At 33.7% G+C, this 19,658-nt stretch overlaps 1 protein-coding gene across 1 annotated transcript in view; it reads right to left on the bottom strand.

The window, feature by feature from the left end:
* RIMS2 (regulating synaptic membrane exocytosis 2) overlaps positions 1–19,658 on the bottom strand; it is a 635,932-nt gene that overhangs the window by 389,276 nt on the left and 226,998 nt on the right. Inside the window, exon 12 of the mRNA XM_049700520.1 lies at positions 650–960. Within this exon, the coding sequence (XP_049556477.1) occupies positions 650–960 (311 nt within the window). The remainder of the gene's footprint in view (positions 1–649; positions 961–19,658) is intronic.

Below are 19,658 nucleotides of genomic sequence, written 5' to 3'. Positions count from 1 at the left end.
ACAGAGGAACGTGGTATAGAAAAATAATCTTCCCAAGAAAACTTTTCATCCTCCCCCTTCCAAAAGTAGGAACTCTAAGAACCATAAACACTGTTTTAAAAAGTCTAACCCTTTGAACATGGAGAAGCCCATAGAACTGAGCCAAAAGAGTAAATAGCAGAGTTAGCCCATGGAAAAATCAAACTCACGAAACCCTTTCATCAATATTTACCTGCTTGGAAGACCACTTCATCCGTCAACCCAAGGTAGAACCTTTGGAGGCATCCTTAATCTTCCCCATTCTCTTAATTCCTCTCCCAGTTAGTCCCATCAGTTGAACCTCTCCGAAGTGTCTTAAAAAAAAATTTCTTCATTCCCCTTGCTCTTATGCCAGTTTGTCTTTCCTGTGACCATAACCTATCTAGGTTCCCTGTTTCATTTCACTTCTTTATTCTGGAAAAACCTGACACTCCCACATCAAACCTAAGACTGTTCAAACCTATAATAGCTCAAGTCCTGAACATCACTTTCAGCATTTCTATAAAACATATGGACATTTACATTATATTTAGACAACACATTTGTTGCCTAAACATTTCATGTATTTTTATTTCTGTTTGGAATGAAGATTAAAAATAATGTTTACCTAAAGATTAAGCAAAATGTTTACCTGTCTGAAGCTACGTCACTGGCAATTTGGTGCTTCAATCCTGACCCATTTTTAATAGAATCCTGTCTTGTGAGCCCATGAGATCGACTTTTCTCCACTGCAGGTACAGATAAGTCACCTGAGGGTCCTTGGAACGGGGCCTGCTCATGCAGTTTTGCTTTCTTCTCCTGAGGTGCCTCCTCATTCCGCAGTCCTCGGAGAACCTTTTGATCAGGTTGCTGTGGTGTATTAGATCCACTATTATAAAACCATGCTCCTGATTTAGTGAGGATTTCTTGTTGTTTTCGGCACAAATTACATACCCACATAACCTGCACACGAATATACAGGGAAAAGAAATTAGTGTTTCCAAAAGTTAAAAGCAAATAAAAATAGAGACAACAACTCAAGCTAACAAAAAAAGTACATGGTTATCCTTTCTGAAGTTAAAATGTAATCCTGATCAACTGCTATTGTTAATTAAATCACATATCTTAATTTTGTCAACAGACAAAACTGACAATATTTACTGGCAGTAGAAACACCAAACTAGAATGTGAAATTACTAGTTGTTTATTTATATTCTTTAATTGCTTTGTATTTAAACTAGGGGCATAGTATAATACAAAGAAAATGGATTTTGAGGTTAGAAAAACTTGGGTTTAAATAACAACTGCAAGACTGGAAACTTGGCAACCTTCAACAAGGTACTGAACCTTCATAGCTATAAAACTTAGTTTCTTTAATGATAAAATAGAGAAATAGGTATAATAATATTCATCCCCTATATTGTTTTGAGGATTGAAATAATTTATATAAAACGTCTGGCACAATGCCTGGTATATGTTGGACTTCAATAGATTACCTACTAATATTAGGTTAATCTTCTATCATCAACTATATTACAGTTTCTTGAAGGGGCTTTTATTTCTTATGAGTAGCTCCTAATGACTAAAATAAAGCTAGGAACATTGCTGATCCTCAATAGAAACCTATTAATTGCTCATAACTTTAGTAGGACACTTAACATAAAATGTACCATTTTAACCATTTTTAAGTGCACAGTTCAGTAGTATTAAGTATATTCACATTGCTGTGAAACAGATCTACAAAATGTTCATCTTGCAAAATTCAAAGTCTATATCCATTAAACAGCAAATCCCCTTTTCTCCCTCCCCCCATCCCCTGGTAACCACCATTCTACACTTGATTTTTTAATAGATATGTTTTTCAGACTCCAGAAATCTAAGAATATTAAAACTAACATCTGTTTGACCAGAAAACCTTCGCCTTCTTCTGAAAAATATTTTTCAATTAGAAAAAAAATCATACATTCATGAAATAAAAGGTAAGTTAATATTTCAAGTGTTTTCTATGTTTTATGTCAAATATTGAATCTTACACAGCTCTCCAGATTGCTAAACATTTCCTCAGTTTAAATAAATTATAATATAGATAATCGCAGTAAAAGAAAACTTCAACATGGTATTTTCAACTGATACAAGAATGCTTTTGTAAAATACCATTTAAAATTTTTGCTTAACTTCTCATTATTCCCAGTTCACATTGTTTGTATAGTTTATATCATACAACACTGTACTTGATCATTTTTTTATTTTGTTCTCCCTTCAAATTGTATATACATTTCTCTTTTCTCCAACTAAATTGAAAGCTCACTGCGGGCAAGGTCTGTATCTTCTATTTGCATAATAAGACCAGTAAGACCTTCTAAATGTTTGCTAACTTGAATTCTTTTAAAGTCTTTCTGGGGGATGTATTATAATAAAATTTTTTATACTATTACACTAAGATTTATGTTTCATCCATTTCCAAAAGAATTAGTCAGCAATAACATCAATTTCTGTGACTATCTTATTTTTAAAAGTAAATAAGAAAGTATTTTTGATATTAAAATACCAAAATCTCAAATTTTAAAAAAATACATCATAGTCCAAATTTCTTTTGGTTTGAATACATACAAAATATAAATATATCTAACTCATCAATCGTCTCAAAAATCAAATTTCAACCAAGATCTTCAGCCTTTCAATGCCATCTTGTGGCAATTATAGGTATTGCAGATATCTTTTAAAAGTGAAAGGCGCACTAAATATAGAACCAGAAAATATTGTTAAAATAAATTAAATTTGAATTTCAACTTTTCTGCTTTATTTTAAACAAATTACTCATTGTACAAATAGCATCATTTCCATATAGCACAAAATGAAAAAAAGACTTGGAAGCATTATGGGCTTAGTTTTCCTCATCTGTTAACACCTAATAGATATTAATATAAGATAAATGACTGTAAGTGTGAAGGATGATGTCTGACTCTCTGTGTATTAATACCCTTCCCATACTCTCTGAGCTATCCACATTGGTTGCTCTTTTTCAGACTAGATCCTATGTGCCCTCCTAAACTGCTGGCTTCTAGTAATCCTTATATCCTAACAAATTACCCTTCTCTTACTATCTCCTCCTACTCTTGGATTAAGAGCTTATTAATCTTTAAAGCTTAGGAAGCCTAAATTCACTCACTTAAATTAGTACAGGGACTGACACTTTCAGCTGAAAACCTTTACACACATTGCACCTTGTAAATTGATGATACTGCAGGATGCCTTACAAACACATACACATGCTATGAGATGACTTTTTACTAGTTGGCTGTGAAATAATTAACATCTATTAGAGGTAAAGTCTGTGTCCATGGAAAATAATTTAACTAATTTGGGAATATAATAGCAGGACTTTTGTTAATGGAACCCTTTAACCAATTAAGTTAACCAGCAAATGTATCTTATGATGAATGCTGTTAAAAATATCTTAGAAATATACATGCCTGTAAATCACCATGGTTAGAGCCTATTAGTGTGGCTGGTCATCATTTATCAAAAACCATCTAGGCCCCAAGAATACAAAGACATAGAGGATTCAAAATTATAAGGTATTATTATTTTCAGTTCTAAATATGCCAATATTTGGGACTTCCCTGGTGGTCCAGTGGTTAGGACTTTGCCTTCCAATGCAGGGGGTGAGGGTTCGATCCCTGGTCGAGGAGCTAAGATCCCACATGCCTCGCAGCCAAAAAACCAAAACATAAAACAGAAGCAATATTGTAACAAATTCAATAAGGACTTGAAAAAAATTGGTCCACAGGGCTTCCCTGGTGGCACAGTGGTTAAGAATCCACCTGCCAATGCAGGGGACATGGGTTCAAGCCCTGGTCCAGGAAGATCCCACATGTTGCAGAGCAACAAAGCCTGTGAGCCACAACTATTTAGCCTGCGTGCCATAACTAGTGAAGCCCGTGCGCCTAGAGCCCACGCTCCGCAAGAAGAGAAGCACTGCAATGAGACACCTGCGCACCGCAACAAAGAGTAGCCCCAGCTTGCTGCAACTAGAGGAAGCCCGCGCACAGCCACGAAGACACAATGCAATGCATTGTCTAAATGGTTTTACATTTGACTCCTACTAAACACTGAAAAAACAGATAATCCCAAACTTTTTCAAACTATTATAGAAAGGGGGGGGGGAAGGTAAGGTCCCCAATGCAATTTATAAGACTAGAAAGATTTTAATGGCAAAATCAGAAAAGGGCAGTAATTAGTTTCCTATGGCTGCTGTAACAAATTACCACAAACTGGTGGTCTAAAACAACAGAAATATATTCTCTCACAATGCTGAAGACCAAAGTCTGAATTCAAATTCAGTATCAATGGGCCAAAATCAAGGTATCAACAGGGTCATGCTCATTCAAGAGGCTCTAGGGGAAATCAGTTCTTTGCCTCTTCTGGCAGTCAGCTTCTGATGGCTACAAGCATTCTTTGGCTTGTGGCCACGTCAATCCAATCTTCAGGGATAGCATCTTCAGATCTCTCTCTGCTACATCCTCACTGTGTGTGTAATCTCCCTCTTATAAGGATACAAATGATTATATTAAGGGCCCAGGCAGATAATCTCCCCATCTCAAGATTCTTACATAATGATATCTGCACAGATTGTTTGTTTGTTTGTTTGTTTTGCTATATAAGGTTATTCACAGGTTCAGGGATTAGGGCATGGATATTTTTTTAGGGGCCATTTTCAGCCTACCACAGACAATATAAAAGTAGAATTATAGGCCAACAGCACAAATAAAAATGGATGCATTGATCTTAACATCAAATGTTAAATTTCATACAGCAAATATATATGATAAAGAACAAAAAGAACCTATCATGACAGAGGGAAGATTATAACAAGAATAGTTTAATATTAGAAAATATACCAATGTAATTCACCACATTAATAGATTAAAATAGAAAAAAGTGGTCATATTGATACGGAATAACCATTCAGCATTCATAAAATGTAAGACTCATTCATGTGAAAATAAAATCTAGCAAATAGAAAAGTAATGCTTAAGCCTGATAAAGGGTATCTACAAAAACTTATATCCTATTTTATACTTAAAGATGAAAAGTAAGAGCATTTCCCTTAAAGTCAGGAATGAGCTAAGGATTCCAAGTATCATCACTTCTATTCAACACTGTCCTGGAGGCACTAGCTTATTAGTAAATCTCACACACACGAGACAAGAAGAAGGATGAAATAAAACTGTCCTTATCTAAACACTATATGATTGTGAACACCATTTGATTATGACATAAAAATCCAAGAAAATCTACAGACAACATATTAGAAGTAATAAGAGAGCTCCATAAGTTTCCTAGATCAAAGATGGACAAAGATAAACAGCATTTCAGTACACCACTAATAACCAATCATAAACATTTAATAAAAAAATTTTAAAGATACCTGTTTCAAAGAAAATTAGTATACAAGAGTCTAAAAGAAGACTTACATAAATGGAAAGATATACTCTGTTGCAATAAGAAGACCAAATACCACCAGGATGTCAATCTCCCGAATTAAATCTATAACGTTCAGTGCAATTTTAATCAGACTCCTACCATGTTTTTCATAGAATTTATCAAGCTAATTCTGAAATGAATATGGAAGAGCCAAAGATAAGAAAATCTAGATAATTCTGAAGATAAGTAACAATTTAAGGTGGACTTGCTCTACTTATTATAAAGTGACAGAAATTAAGACTGTGGTATTAGTAGAGAAGTGCTAAATAGAACATCGAGCATACTAGAGGCTCTAGAAACAGACTCTCACATATACCAGTGATCACATTACAAATCAGTGGAGAAAGGACACACTATTAATATAGCCAAGACAACTGGTTGTCCATAATGGGGGAAAAAATAGATTCACACCTCACACCATATACAAAAATCTGTTCCAAATGGATTAAACACTGAAACATGAAAGACAAAACTTCCAAACTTTTAGAACAAATGTCAAGAAGCAAAATATTTTTAACTCAAATACAAAAAGCACAAACTAAAATTTACTATATTAAAATGTTTAAACATTTTTGAATAGTAATATAATAAGATAAAGTAAAAGAAGAAACCACAATCAGAGAGGTTTTACTGCAATGTATACAGTTTATACAGGATATGCATTCAGAATATATGAGGAACTTCCATAGTTCAATAAGAAAAAGACAAATATCACAGCAGAATAATAGGTCAAGAAATGAATATACAATTCCATAGAGAACCCCAACTGGCCAATAAACAAATAAAAAGGAGCTTAATCTTATCAGTGAAAAATTACAAATTTAAAAAAATTAGTTACTATTTCACTCCCATTAGTTTGACAACATTTAAAAGTCTGACAACACCAAGCATTTCAGAGGAAGAAGAGGAGCCAGTACTCAGAAACATTCCTCCCAGGAGTGCAAAACAGTTTGGAGATCCATTGTGCAATATCTAGTGAAACTGAAAATGGCTACTTATATACTCTATGATCCAGAAATGTTACTTCTGCCCTAGAGAAATTACAAGAAGACATGAACAGGGATGTTCATTGAGCACCACCTCTACTAGGAAAAAATATTAGATAACCTAAATCAGTGAATAAACTAACATATTCATGCAAAAGAATTATATTCAGCAGTCAAATGAGTGAATTAGATTTAGATGAATCTAAATTTTGAGATAACTCTCAAAATATAGAGTTAAAGAAAGCAAGTTTCAGAAAAATATATACAGTATGATCCATAATATAAAGTTTAAAACATTGTATAATAATACTATGTATGGTTTAGCAGTGTTTAGATATTAAGCTAAACTACAAATAAAAACATGTAGAATGATAAGTATTCGAGATAACTGCTCTATCTCTAAAAAAAACAAAGAAAAATACTAAAAAGATGGCAAAATGTTAAGATTTGTATAACTGCTCGGCAGTCTCTAAACTTCCCGACATGTTTGAAATATTTCAAAATAAAAAAGAGAGAACCAGTTAAGGTTAATTGGACTAGTGAAAACATTTACTGATACTTATAATCACGCTAAAAGGAAATGTGTATTTACCATAAATATATTAGTTAACTGAGAACTAATTAATGAATTTGCATACAAATATAATTTTTAAAATACAATACAGCTTACTTCCAGGGTTTTGTTTTGTTTTGTTTTTTATGGAGAGGTGTGAGTGAAGGAGTCAGATTACATAAAAGGTAGCCAATTAGCTGTACATGTTTTGTAGTGCTGTTTCTAGTTTTTCTTTTCATCAAAGCACTTGATTCATTTTATAAACTCCCTGTTCTAAATTAAATTTTATCCAAAAAACTAGGGAAGTGATTGTCAAAGTAAATTAGTCATTGAGGAGAATTTAATTGTACATTGATTATTATCAGAATAAGTAGCTGCTGCCTTCATAATAAATACTTGACTTTTAAATTTTAATTTAATTAGAATTGCATTTTAAATTTAAATTTCTCTAAGTGTTTTTAAAAGAAAAGACAATTCTTAAAGCAGTAGGTATATCCAGCAATTCTAAGGGAAGTAAACATTTCTGCAGTTATTAAGTTTTCCCACTAGTCTGTGCTATAGCACTTTGTTCAATCTGGACTACTGGCTTCTTTGCATATTAGCACTACATTGTTAACCTACTTTTTTCCCTAAAAATAAATTTCAGTTAAAAATATAGTAACTTTAATAAAATTAAAAAGTGAGTTGAAAGAGTATCATTATTCTACATTATAAAATGTGATGGTATGAATTAGAATAATTATTTTCCATTGCATGTTAACTTACTAAAAAATTCAATAGAGTACAAACATACTATCAGTTGACAGATTCCTTTTCCAACATATATAACTTAAAAGTTATGCTCATAAATTATAGAACTATAAAATCATTTCAATAAATTTAAAGTAAAATTATGGCTTAAATTGGAGGAAAGCAAGTTTAATTTTTCTTAAAATATAAAGCATATTCACCTAGGTTTCATTTAAAATGGAGAACAGGACATAATTTCTGAAGGGGACATCTTATAAAGGGAGAGGCCAGAACATAATTACATGAAGGTTAGAAAATAATGCTTTATCCAAATTGAAAAGAATCAGAGGTGTAAAACTAGAGGAAATAGTAACAAATCACTAACAAAACATGGTGGCATGGAAATCACTAGAACACTCTTGGGAAAGAGAAATTTTTAAGGAAGAGGCATTAATTCAGAGAAGAAAAGTTTTTTAAAACTTTAAGATTAATGGATAAAACTATATGAGATCCTTGCAAGTAAATTTCCAGAAGCCATGCACTACTATATGAACTTCCTTTTGCAAATTGTGCTTCTTGCTCCTGTAACTGCTAAAAGGCAATAACATCACTAATCATACAGTCATCTGATCTACTTCAAAGCACAGTTCAATGTAAGGGAAGTCAAACTTGGCCCACCCAAGGGAGATTTACTATTCTATGAAAGATAAACTGTATCATAACTCTATCACAGCACAAAATTAAAAGCACTGACTTTTATCTAGTTTCAGTGCATTTGTATTTTGATTCATCTCAAACTTAACGAAGCCAAAACTGAATTCCAGACCTTCACCCCCAAACTGCTCCATCCACAGTCTTACTCATAGCAGTTAATGGCAATTCCCCATCCTCTCATTTTGCCTCGGGCCAAAAATCTTGGAATAATCTTTTTCTCTCATACCCCACATACATTCAACTAGAAAATCGTTTTGATTCTACTTTTAAAATATATCTACAAAGATGACATCTCACCACCTTCAGCAAAACCACCCTAATCTAAGTCACCACCATTGCCTGCCTAAATTATTGCAATATCCTCATAACTGTTCTCCTAGATGCCACTCTTTTCTCACTCTCATTAATCTATCCCACAACAAAATCTTCAAAATGTTTTAAAATGTAAGTCACGTCATGTCACTTTTTTGGTCAGAATCTTTTCATACTCCCCATTTTGCTCAGAATAAATGCCAAAGTCCTTACAGAAGGTTCTCTGCAATCTCACTAACTTTGTGTCTCACTATTCTCACCCACTTGTTCTGCTCCAGCCACACTGACTTCCTTGCTATTCTTCCAACATGTCAAGCATGCCCCTACCACAGGACCTTTGTAATCGCTATTACCTCAGTCTAAACTGTTTTTCCCCTAAATATTGGCAATGCTAGCTCCCTCATCTTTTTCAAGTTTTTCAAGTTGCTGCTCAACTGTCATTTTTCAAGAGCATCCAAATTAAAATTCCAACATCACCCAAAATTAAGTATCTAGATTTTCATTTTCTCCAGGGCACTTAAACCTTCTAATATTTATTTATCTCATTTGTTGTGTGCATCTCCTAATTAGAATACACTCCCCAGAAAGATAAGAGGTGTTTGTCTATTTTAGTTCACTGCTATATCCCAAGTACCTAGACAACACCAAGACATGTTCAATGAATGAGTAAATTAATATATTAACAATAAGTATGTAAATACATTACTTTCTTTAAAATCTGTTTGTCTATGGGCTTCCCTGGTGGCGCAGTAGTTGAGAGTCCGCCTGCCGATGCAGGGGACACGGATTCGTGCCCCGGTCCGGGAAGATCCCACATGCCGCAGAGCGGCTGGGCCCGTGAGCCATGGCCGCTGAGCCTGCGCGTCCGGAGCCTGTGCTCCGCAACGGGAGAGGCCACAACAGTGAGAGGCCCGCGTACCGCAAAAAAAAAAAAAAAAAAAATCTGTTTGCCTAGCAAATTTCTATAATCCAAATACCATGGACCTCATGAAATTGTCTTTAAGGAAAAAATAAAATAACATTTAAGAATTTCCCAAATACAAGTATTATTATGAAATATATTTTTTCTAATCAAAAGTGAAAATGCACGAAGTATTTTAAGATTATCTTACATGTATTAAAATTGCTTAAATATTTAAACGAAAGTAAAATATGTATAGCTTACCTCAGAGGTTTCCAGACTTGTTTAATCAATGTCCTACTTTTGATCTAACCCAACTGATTTCAGAATACTACTCGGGTTTGTATTGTGGGTGAGGGAGAGATCACATTTAATTATGTGTGTGTGTTTGTTTATTTGTTTTGGAGGTGATGGATATGTTTATCACCTCAATCGAGGTGATGATTTCACGGGTGTATGCATATGTTCAAAGCCATCAAATTGTATACATTAAATATGTGCAGTTTTTTGTATAACAATTGTCCTGCAAAAAAGCTGTTACAAAAATTAAAAACAAAATTGTGGGAACTGCATCGGATAAGTTGAGAATAGCAAAATGATGTACTAGACCCATGCTTCTCAAACTGTAATGTGCATTCCAATCGCCATTGTAAAATGCAGGTTCTGATTCCTAAGTCTGGGGGCAGAGAGGTAAGGATTCTGAATTTTTAACAACATCCCAGGTGATGCTCCTTCTCCTGGTCTGCAGACCACACTTTGCACAGACTGGACTGTGAGTCAAACTCTAGGCTCTAGCCACAACCCTGGTACTACTACTAATAACACCACCACCACAACCACTACCACTGCCATTGCGACGCTACTAACAACAACAACAAAGGACAGAACTTTCTGAGTTCTCACTATGTTCTAGACACTCGTCCAATTCTTGCATATTTGTTATCTCATTTAATCTACACCTTAGTTATGGATGAAGAAACTGAAGATTGAAAAGGTTAAGTCACATAGAAAAGGTCTTCCAGCCGATAAGTAATACAGCCAGAATTCAAACCCCAGCCATTTGTGACCTAGGACATTAGATTTTTTTGCATGAAGTCCATCCTAAGTCTCATGTTTCAGATTATTTTAGCACTCCTTGGTTCACATCCGATTTCAGCCATGTCTATAGTGGACAGTGGTGGCAGCAAATGAACTCAAAAGAACTTCACACACCCTGTGATAGATACAATGTTTTTTTAAAACAGAAAATAATAAGTGCTGGTGAAGATCTAGAGATATTGTAACCTTTGTACATTCATGGTACACATAAAAAATGGTACAGTCTCTGTGGAAAAGTTTGGCAGTTCTTTAAAACTTAAAAAATAGAATTACCATATGACCTAGCAATTTCATTACTAATACCCAAGATAATTGAAAATATACATTCACATAATTTGTAAGTATATGGTCCTAACAGCATTATTCATAATACCCCAAAAGTATAAACAACCTAGATGTCCATCAGTTGGTGAGCAAATGTACAACATATGATAAATCCATGCCATGGGATATTATTAAAGCATAAAGAGGAATGAAGTACTAATTCTTGCTACAGCACAGATACCTTAAAGGCATCATACTAAGTGAAAGAAGCCAGACACAAAAGGCCACATATTGCATAAATCCATTTATATACAGTGTCCAGAATAGGCAAATCTATAGAGGAAAAAAAGTAGATTACCGGTTTCCTGGGTGTTGGGTGAGATGGGAGTGATTGCTAATGGACGCAGGGCTTCTTTTCAGGGTGATGAAAATGTTCTGGAATTAGGTAATGGTGATAGTTGCACAACATGTGAATATACTAAAAGCCACTTGGAAAATGGTGAATGTTATGTTATATGAATTATAGCTCAATTTAAAAATTTTTAATACTTCTGCAGAAAATCTCAGGCCAAAATGGTTTTTCCTGTTTTGGGTTTCTCCACAATCAGATCCTGAGCCAAAGATTTGAATGCAAAGTAGTTTGTTTACTTGAAAAATGATACCAAGAAGTACAGTGAAAGAGTGGGGAAGTAAAACATGGAAGGAAAAAAACCAATAAACAATTAAAGAGTACTCAATTAAAGAGTACATTATTTCTGGAGGCAAATGGAGCTTAGTCTTGATGGAACCCTCTTAGAATCATCCCACTAAGAGGCAAGGAGGCTGGGTATTATCTACTAGCTCATTGGCACTTCTATGCCTCTCCTTCATGTTAAGCCTATTCCTTTGGCCATAAAATGCCCTTAGGCAGAGAGATGCAGGAAGCTACTGGTATGTTCAGGAACAATTTGTAGGTGTCATCTGGGGTGGGCTGAAGGCTTATCAGAAGGTTACCTAGAGCAATTGCTACAAGTTTACAGGTGAATTCTACCACACTTTTAAAGGACCATTAATTCATATCCTATATAAATTGTTTCACAAAATTAAATGTAAAAAAGAACAAAACTCATATAACTCATTTTATGAAGCAAATTAATTATGACATAAGACAAGAAAAGCACAGACCAATTTCATTCACATATAGGTAGAGTCAAAACATAAACTAAAACTTAAATGACAAAATCCAAGACAGACAAACAAACAAAAAAACATGTTATATCACTATCAACCACAATTTAACCCCAGGAATGTAAGGATAGTGCAAAAGCAGAAAATCTAGTTAAGCAATCAATATAACAGATTAAAGAAGAAAAATCATATGATTATCTCAATCAATGAAGAAAAGCATTTAATAAAATTCAATACCATTTTATGGTTTAAAGTAACTTAGAAAACTAGGAATACTAAATTAACTCCTAGGAAAACTAGTATCTCTTTACCTTGAAAATCAAAGTAGGAATAAAAGGGCATTTCCTTAAGTTGGTAAAAATTATATATCAAAAACCCTCAGCAAAGGTTACACTTAATGGAGAAGTTTTAGATCCCTCTGACCAAATAAAACTTCGTTTTCTCCCATACTTCCTTAGAGCATAAAGTAGTCTATGTTTGCAAGATAAAAGTAGCCAGAAGAATCTGAAATATAGATCCTTATTGTTTACAGGAGATGACAGAAATGAGGCTCCAGTTGTGTCATATTGTTAATGACCTTGTTAACTGGATAAGTTGTAAATAAACTCTAGTGTAATGTGTTTTTTTGTCATGACAATAATCTGGAGTTACCAATTCTAAGAGAAGATTTTCAAATCAACACTAGCATCACCTCAATGGAATAGAAACTGCAGATGAGGCAAATTCACCTAGCAGTCTTATTATACATGAAATCATGATTTTCTTAACTTAGTTTCTCAATATAGCAGTTATTTATTATAGATAACTGACAAATAGCTTGAGAAGAAGGAAATATGTGGCTACTTCCTGTCATATATTCATAATACAAACAATATACTTGTAGATGAGATATTGATATAAATGGAGTTGTGTCAACAGCTAATGCCAATACTTGCATATATGCGTAGAATTTTCTTCTGTGTTCAGAGAACATGAGGGATGCTACAGTTATACATCCATGACCAACGACGGTACTGGCTGAACAAACTTTGAAAAAAGCCATAGCAAGAATCTAATTCTGATTGCAATAATACTAAAAAATATAATTTAAGGATAAGAAGCAACTGACATTATCATTTTTAATTGCCACTGTTCTTTATAAAAATATTTTAATTGCTAATAAAGTAGATCATACCTTATAAAGCCTGTTTGTGATATGCTACCCAAAAATAAACTAATGCCATTTAATAACCTGCAATTTGTTAAAATCCATTCAGAGTTAAGAAGGGAGTTATGAGAATATATAAGAAAATGCCCTCGGATATATACCCCTTCTGGGAAAGTGACTCCAAACTGTGAAAGAATGCACTGCTCCAGAAAGACCATAAGAGAGACTGCTTTTGATACATTATTGTAAAACAACAGCATGAAACCATCTCTCTTGCTACACATCCTTTATTTGCAAAACATTCAAACCTTAAAGAAAGCTGTTAATGTTAGAAAAAGAATACTCAAGGTATTAGAAATTTACAAGTAGAAATCAAGACTGACTTTGGAAAACTTTTACAAATTAATATTGCTCACAGTTAAAACTAGAAGGTCCCATATGACCAAAAAAAAAAAAGTTATTATTCTGCTCCACAAATGAATAGCTAAAAAGATGATAGCTGGTAAGTCCATCAGCACAATTTTATTAAACCTTTATAGATACTGCCATACTTTGTAGAGGTCATAAAATTTCAGGAGGCATTTTTCAGCAAGCAGATTGTGACAATAACTGTGGTAGACAGAAGATGTTACTTACACACTGATTAATCTATAGATGTTTCCAATCATTCCCAGTTTTACTAAAAACAACATAACTGATGAAATTATAACACACAGCAACTTGCCCAGGAATCAAATAGTGATGAGATTTCAAAACCGTGAATACCAATATTCAGGTTGTTTGGGGCTTAGTTGGCAACGTAGGATCTCCATGAATGGAGGTGATTCAGTGAGTAATCCCAAGAAATAGCATTATGGATAATACCTGTAACTTTAAACGCTTCACTGAGAACATTTCTATTCATAAAGAAACTGTCCGCCAAAAGTTGAGTCCCTATTTCAGTATCAGATGCTATTATTAAAATGGGAAATATTATTACTGTAATATTAATATATAACATTCAATTTTTTTCAAGTGACACAAGTAAATGTAGTCTACTCATAAACAGTTTTTGTCACATTTAAGAAATCATATTAAAATTATTCAAGAATATTAACTTTTTTTAATTGAAAAATAAAGTGAGATTTTTCAGAAAATTTCATTTGCCTAATTGGTTTGACGACAAGGACTAGCTTTACCTAGTAGCTCATATGTTACATATTTTCCATAAACTAAGCTAAATATGCAGTTCTAAGATATTTATAAAAATAATTTAAAGCAAAGGCAAAATAAATTTATTACTGTAAATTGTAATTGGTAAGTACTAAAATTAACATTTTCCAAATCATTTTTAGTATACTGGTTTAAACAAGATGCCTCTAAGTGAAAAAGTAATAAGAATAAATAGTCATTAATAAGTTTTGGTAAAGCCTTTTTGGTATAACTCCCAGAAACTGACAGACTGAATCACTAACTGGGTAACAAATCATTTTGCAAGCCTGGTGTTTTCAACTCCTTGCTTTGAACAAACTGAAGAAAAAACCTAAATGAATGGTCAGCTCTTATATAACTCAAAATAACTTTTGATGGTAGATAGCTAGATTTTTTGTCACATAATTTGGAAAGAGTTCCAAGAATTGAATGAATCATTATAACTAAACTTCTATTCACATTAATGTGAACAAATTTCTTGTCATGTACTCTAGTCGTCAATGTGAACAAATTTCTTCAGTACTTGCATCTATAAAAATAAAAGAAATAAAAATTGAATTGATGCTGCATTCTGTCTCAGTCTGTAATAAGTAATATTCACATATGGATTTATTTTAAAAGAAAACCAGTTCCATCCATTTCATTAAGAAATAAATTTCTAGTAAATTTTATTTCTATTTAATAATTTTAATCAAACTTTATATTAATGTTATCTTAACCAACTGTGAATTAATAATAGACTAAATAAGTGGTCAGCTGACATATAACTTAAAATAATTTTTATGACAGTTTATTATTATATTTACTATTGGTAATTATCATAAACTCAATTCATTAGAAATTTTTCAAAACTTTAAGCCTTATGGTCACTGAAATATTTTAAATATTTAATTTAATATATAGTTTTTATTGGAACAAAGTATAAAAAGGTGATTTTTTTAAAAGATTTCTAGTGAAAAATATATGGGGATAAAATATTGTGAGGGAAGTGGAATGTAAATACATTTTCAAGGAAAAACAAGGAAGGAAAACTTTCAATTGTTACAAATGACTTTGTTCATTGTTTGATTTTTTAAGAATAATGGAAGCTGTCAAACTGATACATGATTTTGAAAATATTTTTAAAGAAGCTATAACTGTTTTACTATGATGTGTCAGTATTAGTAATATGCTAGAAATTATACTCTGCAACCAATTAAACATACAATGAAAATGTTAGATGTCATCTTAAAAAATATGTGATGAGGTAAAAAGTTTTAAAAAATTAAGTTGGGGACTTGATATAAACACATTTCAATGTCTGAACTACAGTCTCAGCTACTGCTTATAATATTCAGCCTCCTCCACTCCCAAACTTCAGACTAATCAAGTTCTCCAATCCATAGTTATCTTCTATTGAGCTAAAATGCACAATATTTTCTGAGCAGAGTCCTGTAGACTGTAGGTGACCATCCTCTACAACAAGCCCTTATAACCCAGGCCTTGCCTATTGAGGTCTTCCTTCCCTTCCCCACCAGCTGACTACTAAGAAGCCAGCAGGAATCTAGGTTAAGTCAGCATGGCTTATGCAATAATACCCACTAAGATTCTATTTAATCACCACTTATAAAATTGTTTCTACAAGAAAATATCAATACATTTTGAGTTCCAACTTGGTATGTAAAGAATATATATTCTTCCCCTCCTTCCCTTTACTACCCCACAATCCTAATAGTAGTGATTATTATGAAACGAGATGAAAAGCTACATATTCCTGAACATGTAAACTGCTCATGTAAACATATTCCTGAACATGTAAAGAGAATGTAAACTTGACATTTTTTTTTTAATTTTTATTTATTTATTTATTTTGGCTGTGCTGGGTCTTCGTTTGTGTGCAAGGGCTTTCTCTAGTTGTGGCAAGCGGGGGCCACTCTTCACCGTGGTGTGCGGGCCTCTCACTATCGCGGCCTCTCTTGTTGCGGACCACAGGCTCCAGACACGCAGGCTCAGTAGTTGTGGCTCACGGGCCTAGTTGCTCCGGGGCATGTGGGATCCTCCCAGACCAGGGCTCGAACCCATGTCCCCAGCATTAGCAGGCAGATTCTCAACCACTGCGCCACCAGGGAAGCCCGTAAACTTGACATTTTTGACCAAAAAAAAAAAAACCAAACAGTATCTAACTCAATCATTTCCCAGCCATTCTGCGTTAAGGTACAAAGAGCAAATAGGCTCTCCAGGCCAGGAACAAAGTTCATATTTATGAATCATTTCTTGCTTAAAGGTTTCATCCACAGGCTCTCTGTATATTTTATTCTTCACACATATTCTATCTTTGGAAATCTAGGATTCATGACATACTGATTTCTGAGTGTATTAATACTGAAAGAAAGGCAGTGCTTCAAGTTTTAAAAAGTATGATCTTTAGAGTCAGATAAATCAGTGTTGTCTAATCTTGACTATGCATTAGAATCATCTGAGAAATATCATAAAAATAAACATCCTGGGGATTACCCTTAGCTAGTCTAATTTGGTCAGTCCAGTGTGTATGGAAATGTGCAATTTTTTTTAAAGCTTCCCAAGATAATTCTGATAAAACCAATCAAAGGATAAGCATTAGGGAACTCCTGAGATAAATCATCCTAGATCTGACACTTGTCTTAGTTGGGGAACTCTGGGCAAATTACTTAATCCATTTGAGGCTCTGTCTTCCAGATTTTTTAAAAATGCAGATAATTGAGCTCATGAAAAAGAAAGACTGTGTCTTATCCAGTTGTATAATCCCTGGGCACAGTATCTGGTCATTTGTAGCTTCTAAATAAGTGTTGTTGATATATTGCATATTTCGGAATCATTAAATGCAAGAAAATTCAATCTATTCTTTCTATTAAGGAATATCTGCATACTGTTTGGGAATTTAAAATTCATGGAATATATTTTAAATACATAGCAAAAAGTTCTCAATTAAAAAAATTTGTTTCTCTGATGCTCACCTGTCAATGCTTATCAACTGGCACACAAGTACAGCAACCATGTTAATATAAACAAGAAGGCTGTGGTAGTATTGACTACAATAGCTACAGTATTTAGGAACTCTAAGAATGGAAATACATCTTTCATTTTTAATGAAAACCACTCGAAAATGATTCAATATATGTAATTTTGCTTTAGAGATAGTTTTTCAAGACTATCCTTTTTTATCTTTTCAGAGGTACATGTGGTATGCAATTTGAAAAAGTAGATTTGGTATTAATACTATTTTTAATGTAATACAGAATACACTTAAATTTTCATTTTTTATCAATAATTCTAAATTGCCTCTACTAAGCAAGAATTTGTTGCCATAAAAAGACATAAAAAATCAAATTGCATCCATATGAAATGAATTTTGGTGGTAATGTTTAACGCAGAGATGAAGTCATAAGTTTATGGATAAACCAGAAAATAACATAGCTTCCTCACATCACCTTTCATTCTTGACATATCCCAGTCCTAAGAAAAGTCTCAAGCTCAAGTGAGGCCAGGCTTTCACCTCAAGAGTTGGCTATCTATTGGGCATAATGAGTCAGTTGTGTATTTATTCTGTTTCTTAATTGTATGAGATGACTTTAATTACATTTGAGTTAAAATAAGGATGAAAACATTAAACCTCTTTCCCTCACAGCTCCTACAGAGCACAATAATTTATTAAAAAATAAGTATATACAAAGAAAAGTAAGAAATTGAGAAATTAAAATGTTTTCCATAGAAGTAAAGAAAATTCTTTCTCTCAGCTTCTTCCTTTCTATTAATTTTAAAACAGTATTAGGGAAGAGTAAGAATATCTTTTAATTATACGGGAGGGACAACAATCATACACAATCACTACCTAAAAAGGGGGGAAAAGGAAAAAAGCTCTTGCCCATTTCATTCACTCTAGAGGTACTGACTAAGCAGCCAGGACTAATACCCAGACAGTATATGAAAGTATGGAATAATAACCATTGTCTATTCTGACTAGTCAGTTATATATTCTGATTGGTTTGTGTCAAAGGACCTGCTGATTTTAAAATAATTTGAATATCAACTGTGTAAGTATCGCCTATCTCTTAGTAATTGTATTAAATGCTTAGGATAAAGAAATTAACAAAATTCAATCTTTGCCCTCAGGAAAACAACAGGTGAGATATATAGGTAAATGAATAAATTAGAGTACAACCTGATAAGGATGGTAATAACATACATAAGATACTGAGCAAAGACTGATAAATCCTATTAGGGTTTAAGAAAGAAGAAGTATCTAGGCTGGATTTGGAAGAATCTGTGTGAGTTTGTTAAATGGACAAAATAGAGAAGGAGACTCTAGACAGAGAAAATAATGTGTAAAAAGGAACAGAAACATTAAAGAGATTTGTGTCTCTTTAAAAAGAGAGAAAACTCAAATTATTAAAATCATAAATGAAAGAAGGGACGTTACTGATTCTACAGAAATAAATATGATTATGAGAGAGTAAAATGAATAATTGTATGTCAACAAATTGGACAACCTAGATAAAATAGACAAATCCCGAAAAATATACCTAACAAAACAAAGAAATAACAGAGAAACAGAAAATCTTGGGCTTCCCTGGTGGCGCAATGGTTGAGAGTCCACCTGCCGATGCAGGGGACACGGGTTCATGCCCCGGTCTGGGAAGATCCCACATGCCGCGGAGTGGCTGGGCCCGTGAGCCATGGCCACTGAGCCTGCGCGTCCAGAGCCTGTGCTCCACAACGGGAGAGGCTACAACAGGGAGAGGCCCGCGTACCACAAAAAAAAGAAAAACGGAGCTGGAGGAATCAGGCTCCTGAACTTCAGACTATACAACAAAGGCATAGCAATCAAGACAGTATGGCACAAAAACATAGATCAATGGAACAGGATAGAAAGCCCAAGATAAACCCCCACATATGGTCACCTTGTCTTTGACAAAGGAGGCAATAACATACAATGGAGAAAAGACAGCCTCTTCAATAAGTGGTGCTGGGAAAACTGGACAGCTACATGTAAGAGAATGAAATTAGAACACTTTCTAAAACCATACACTAAAATAAACTCAAAATGGATTAAAGACCTAAATGTAAGGCCAGACACTATAAAACTCTTAGAGGAAA

Source organism: Orcinus orca, chromosome 17, assembly GCF_937001465.1.
Source record: "Orcinus orca chromosome 17, mOrcOrc1.1, whole genome shotgun sequence".
Taxonomy (NCBI): Eukaryota; Metazoa; Chordata; class Mammalia; order Artiodactyla; family Delphinidae; genus Orcinus; species Orcinus orca.
The sequence above is the reverse complement of the archived record's forward strand: the minus strand, read 5'-3'. Positions and strand labels throughout refer to the sequence as shown.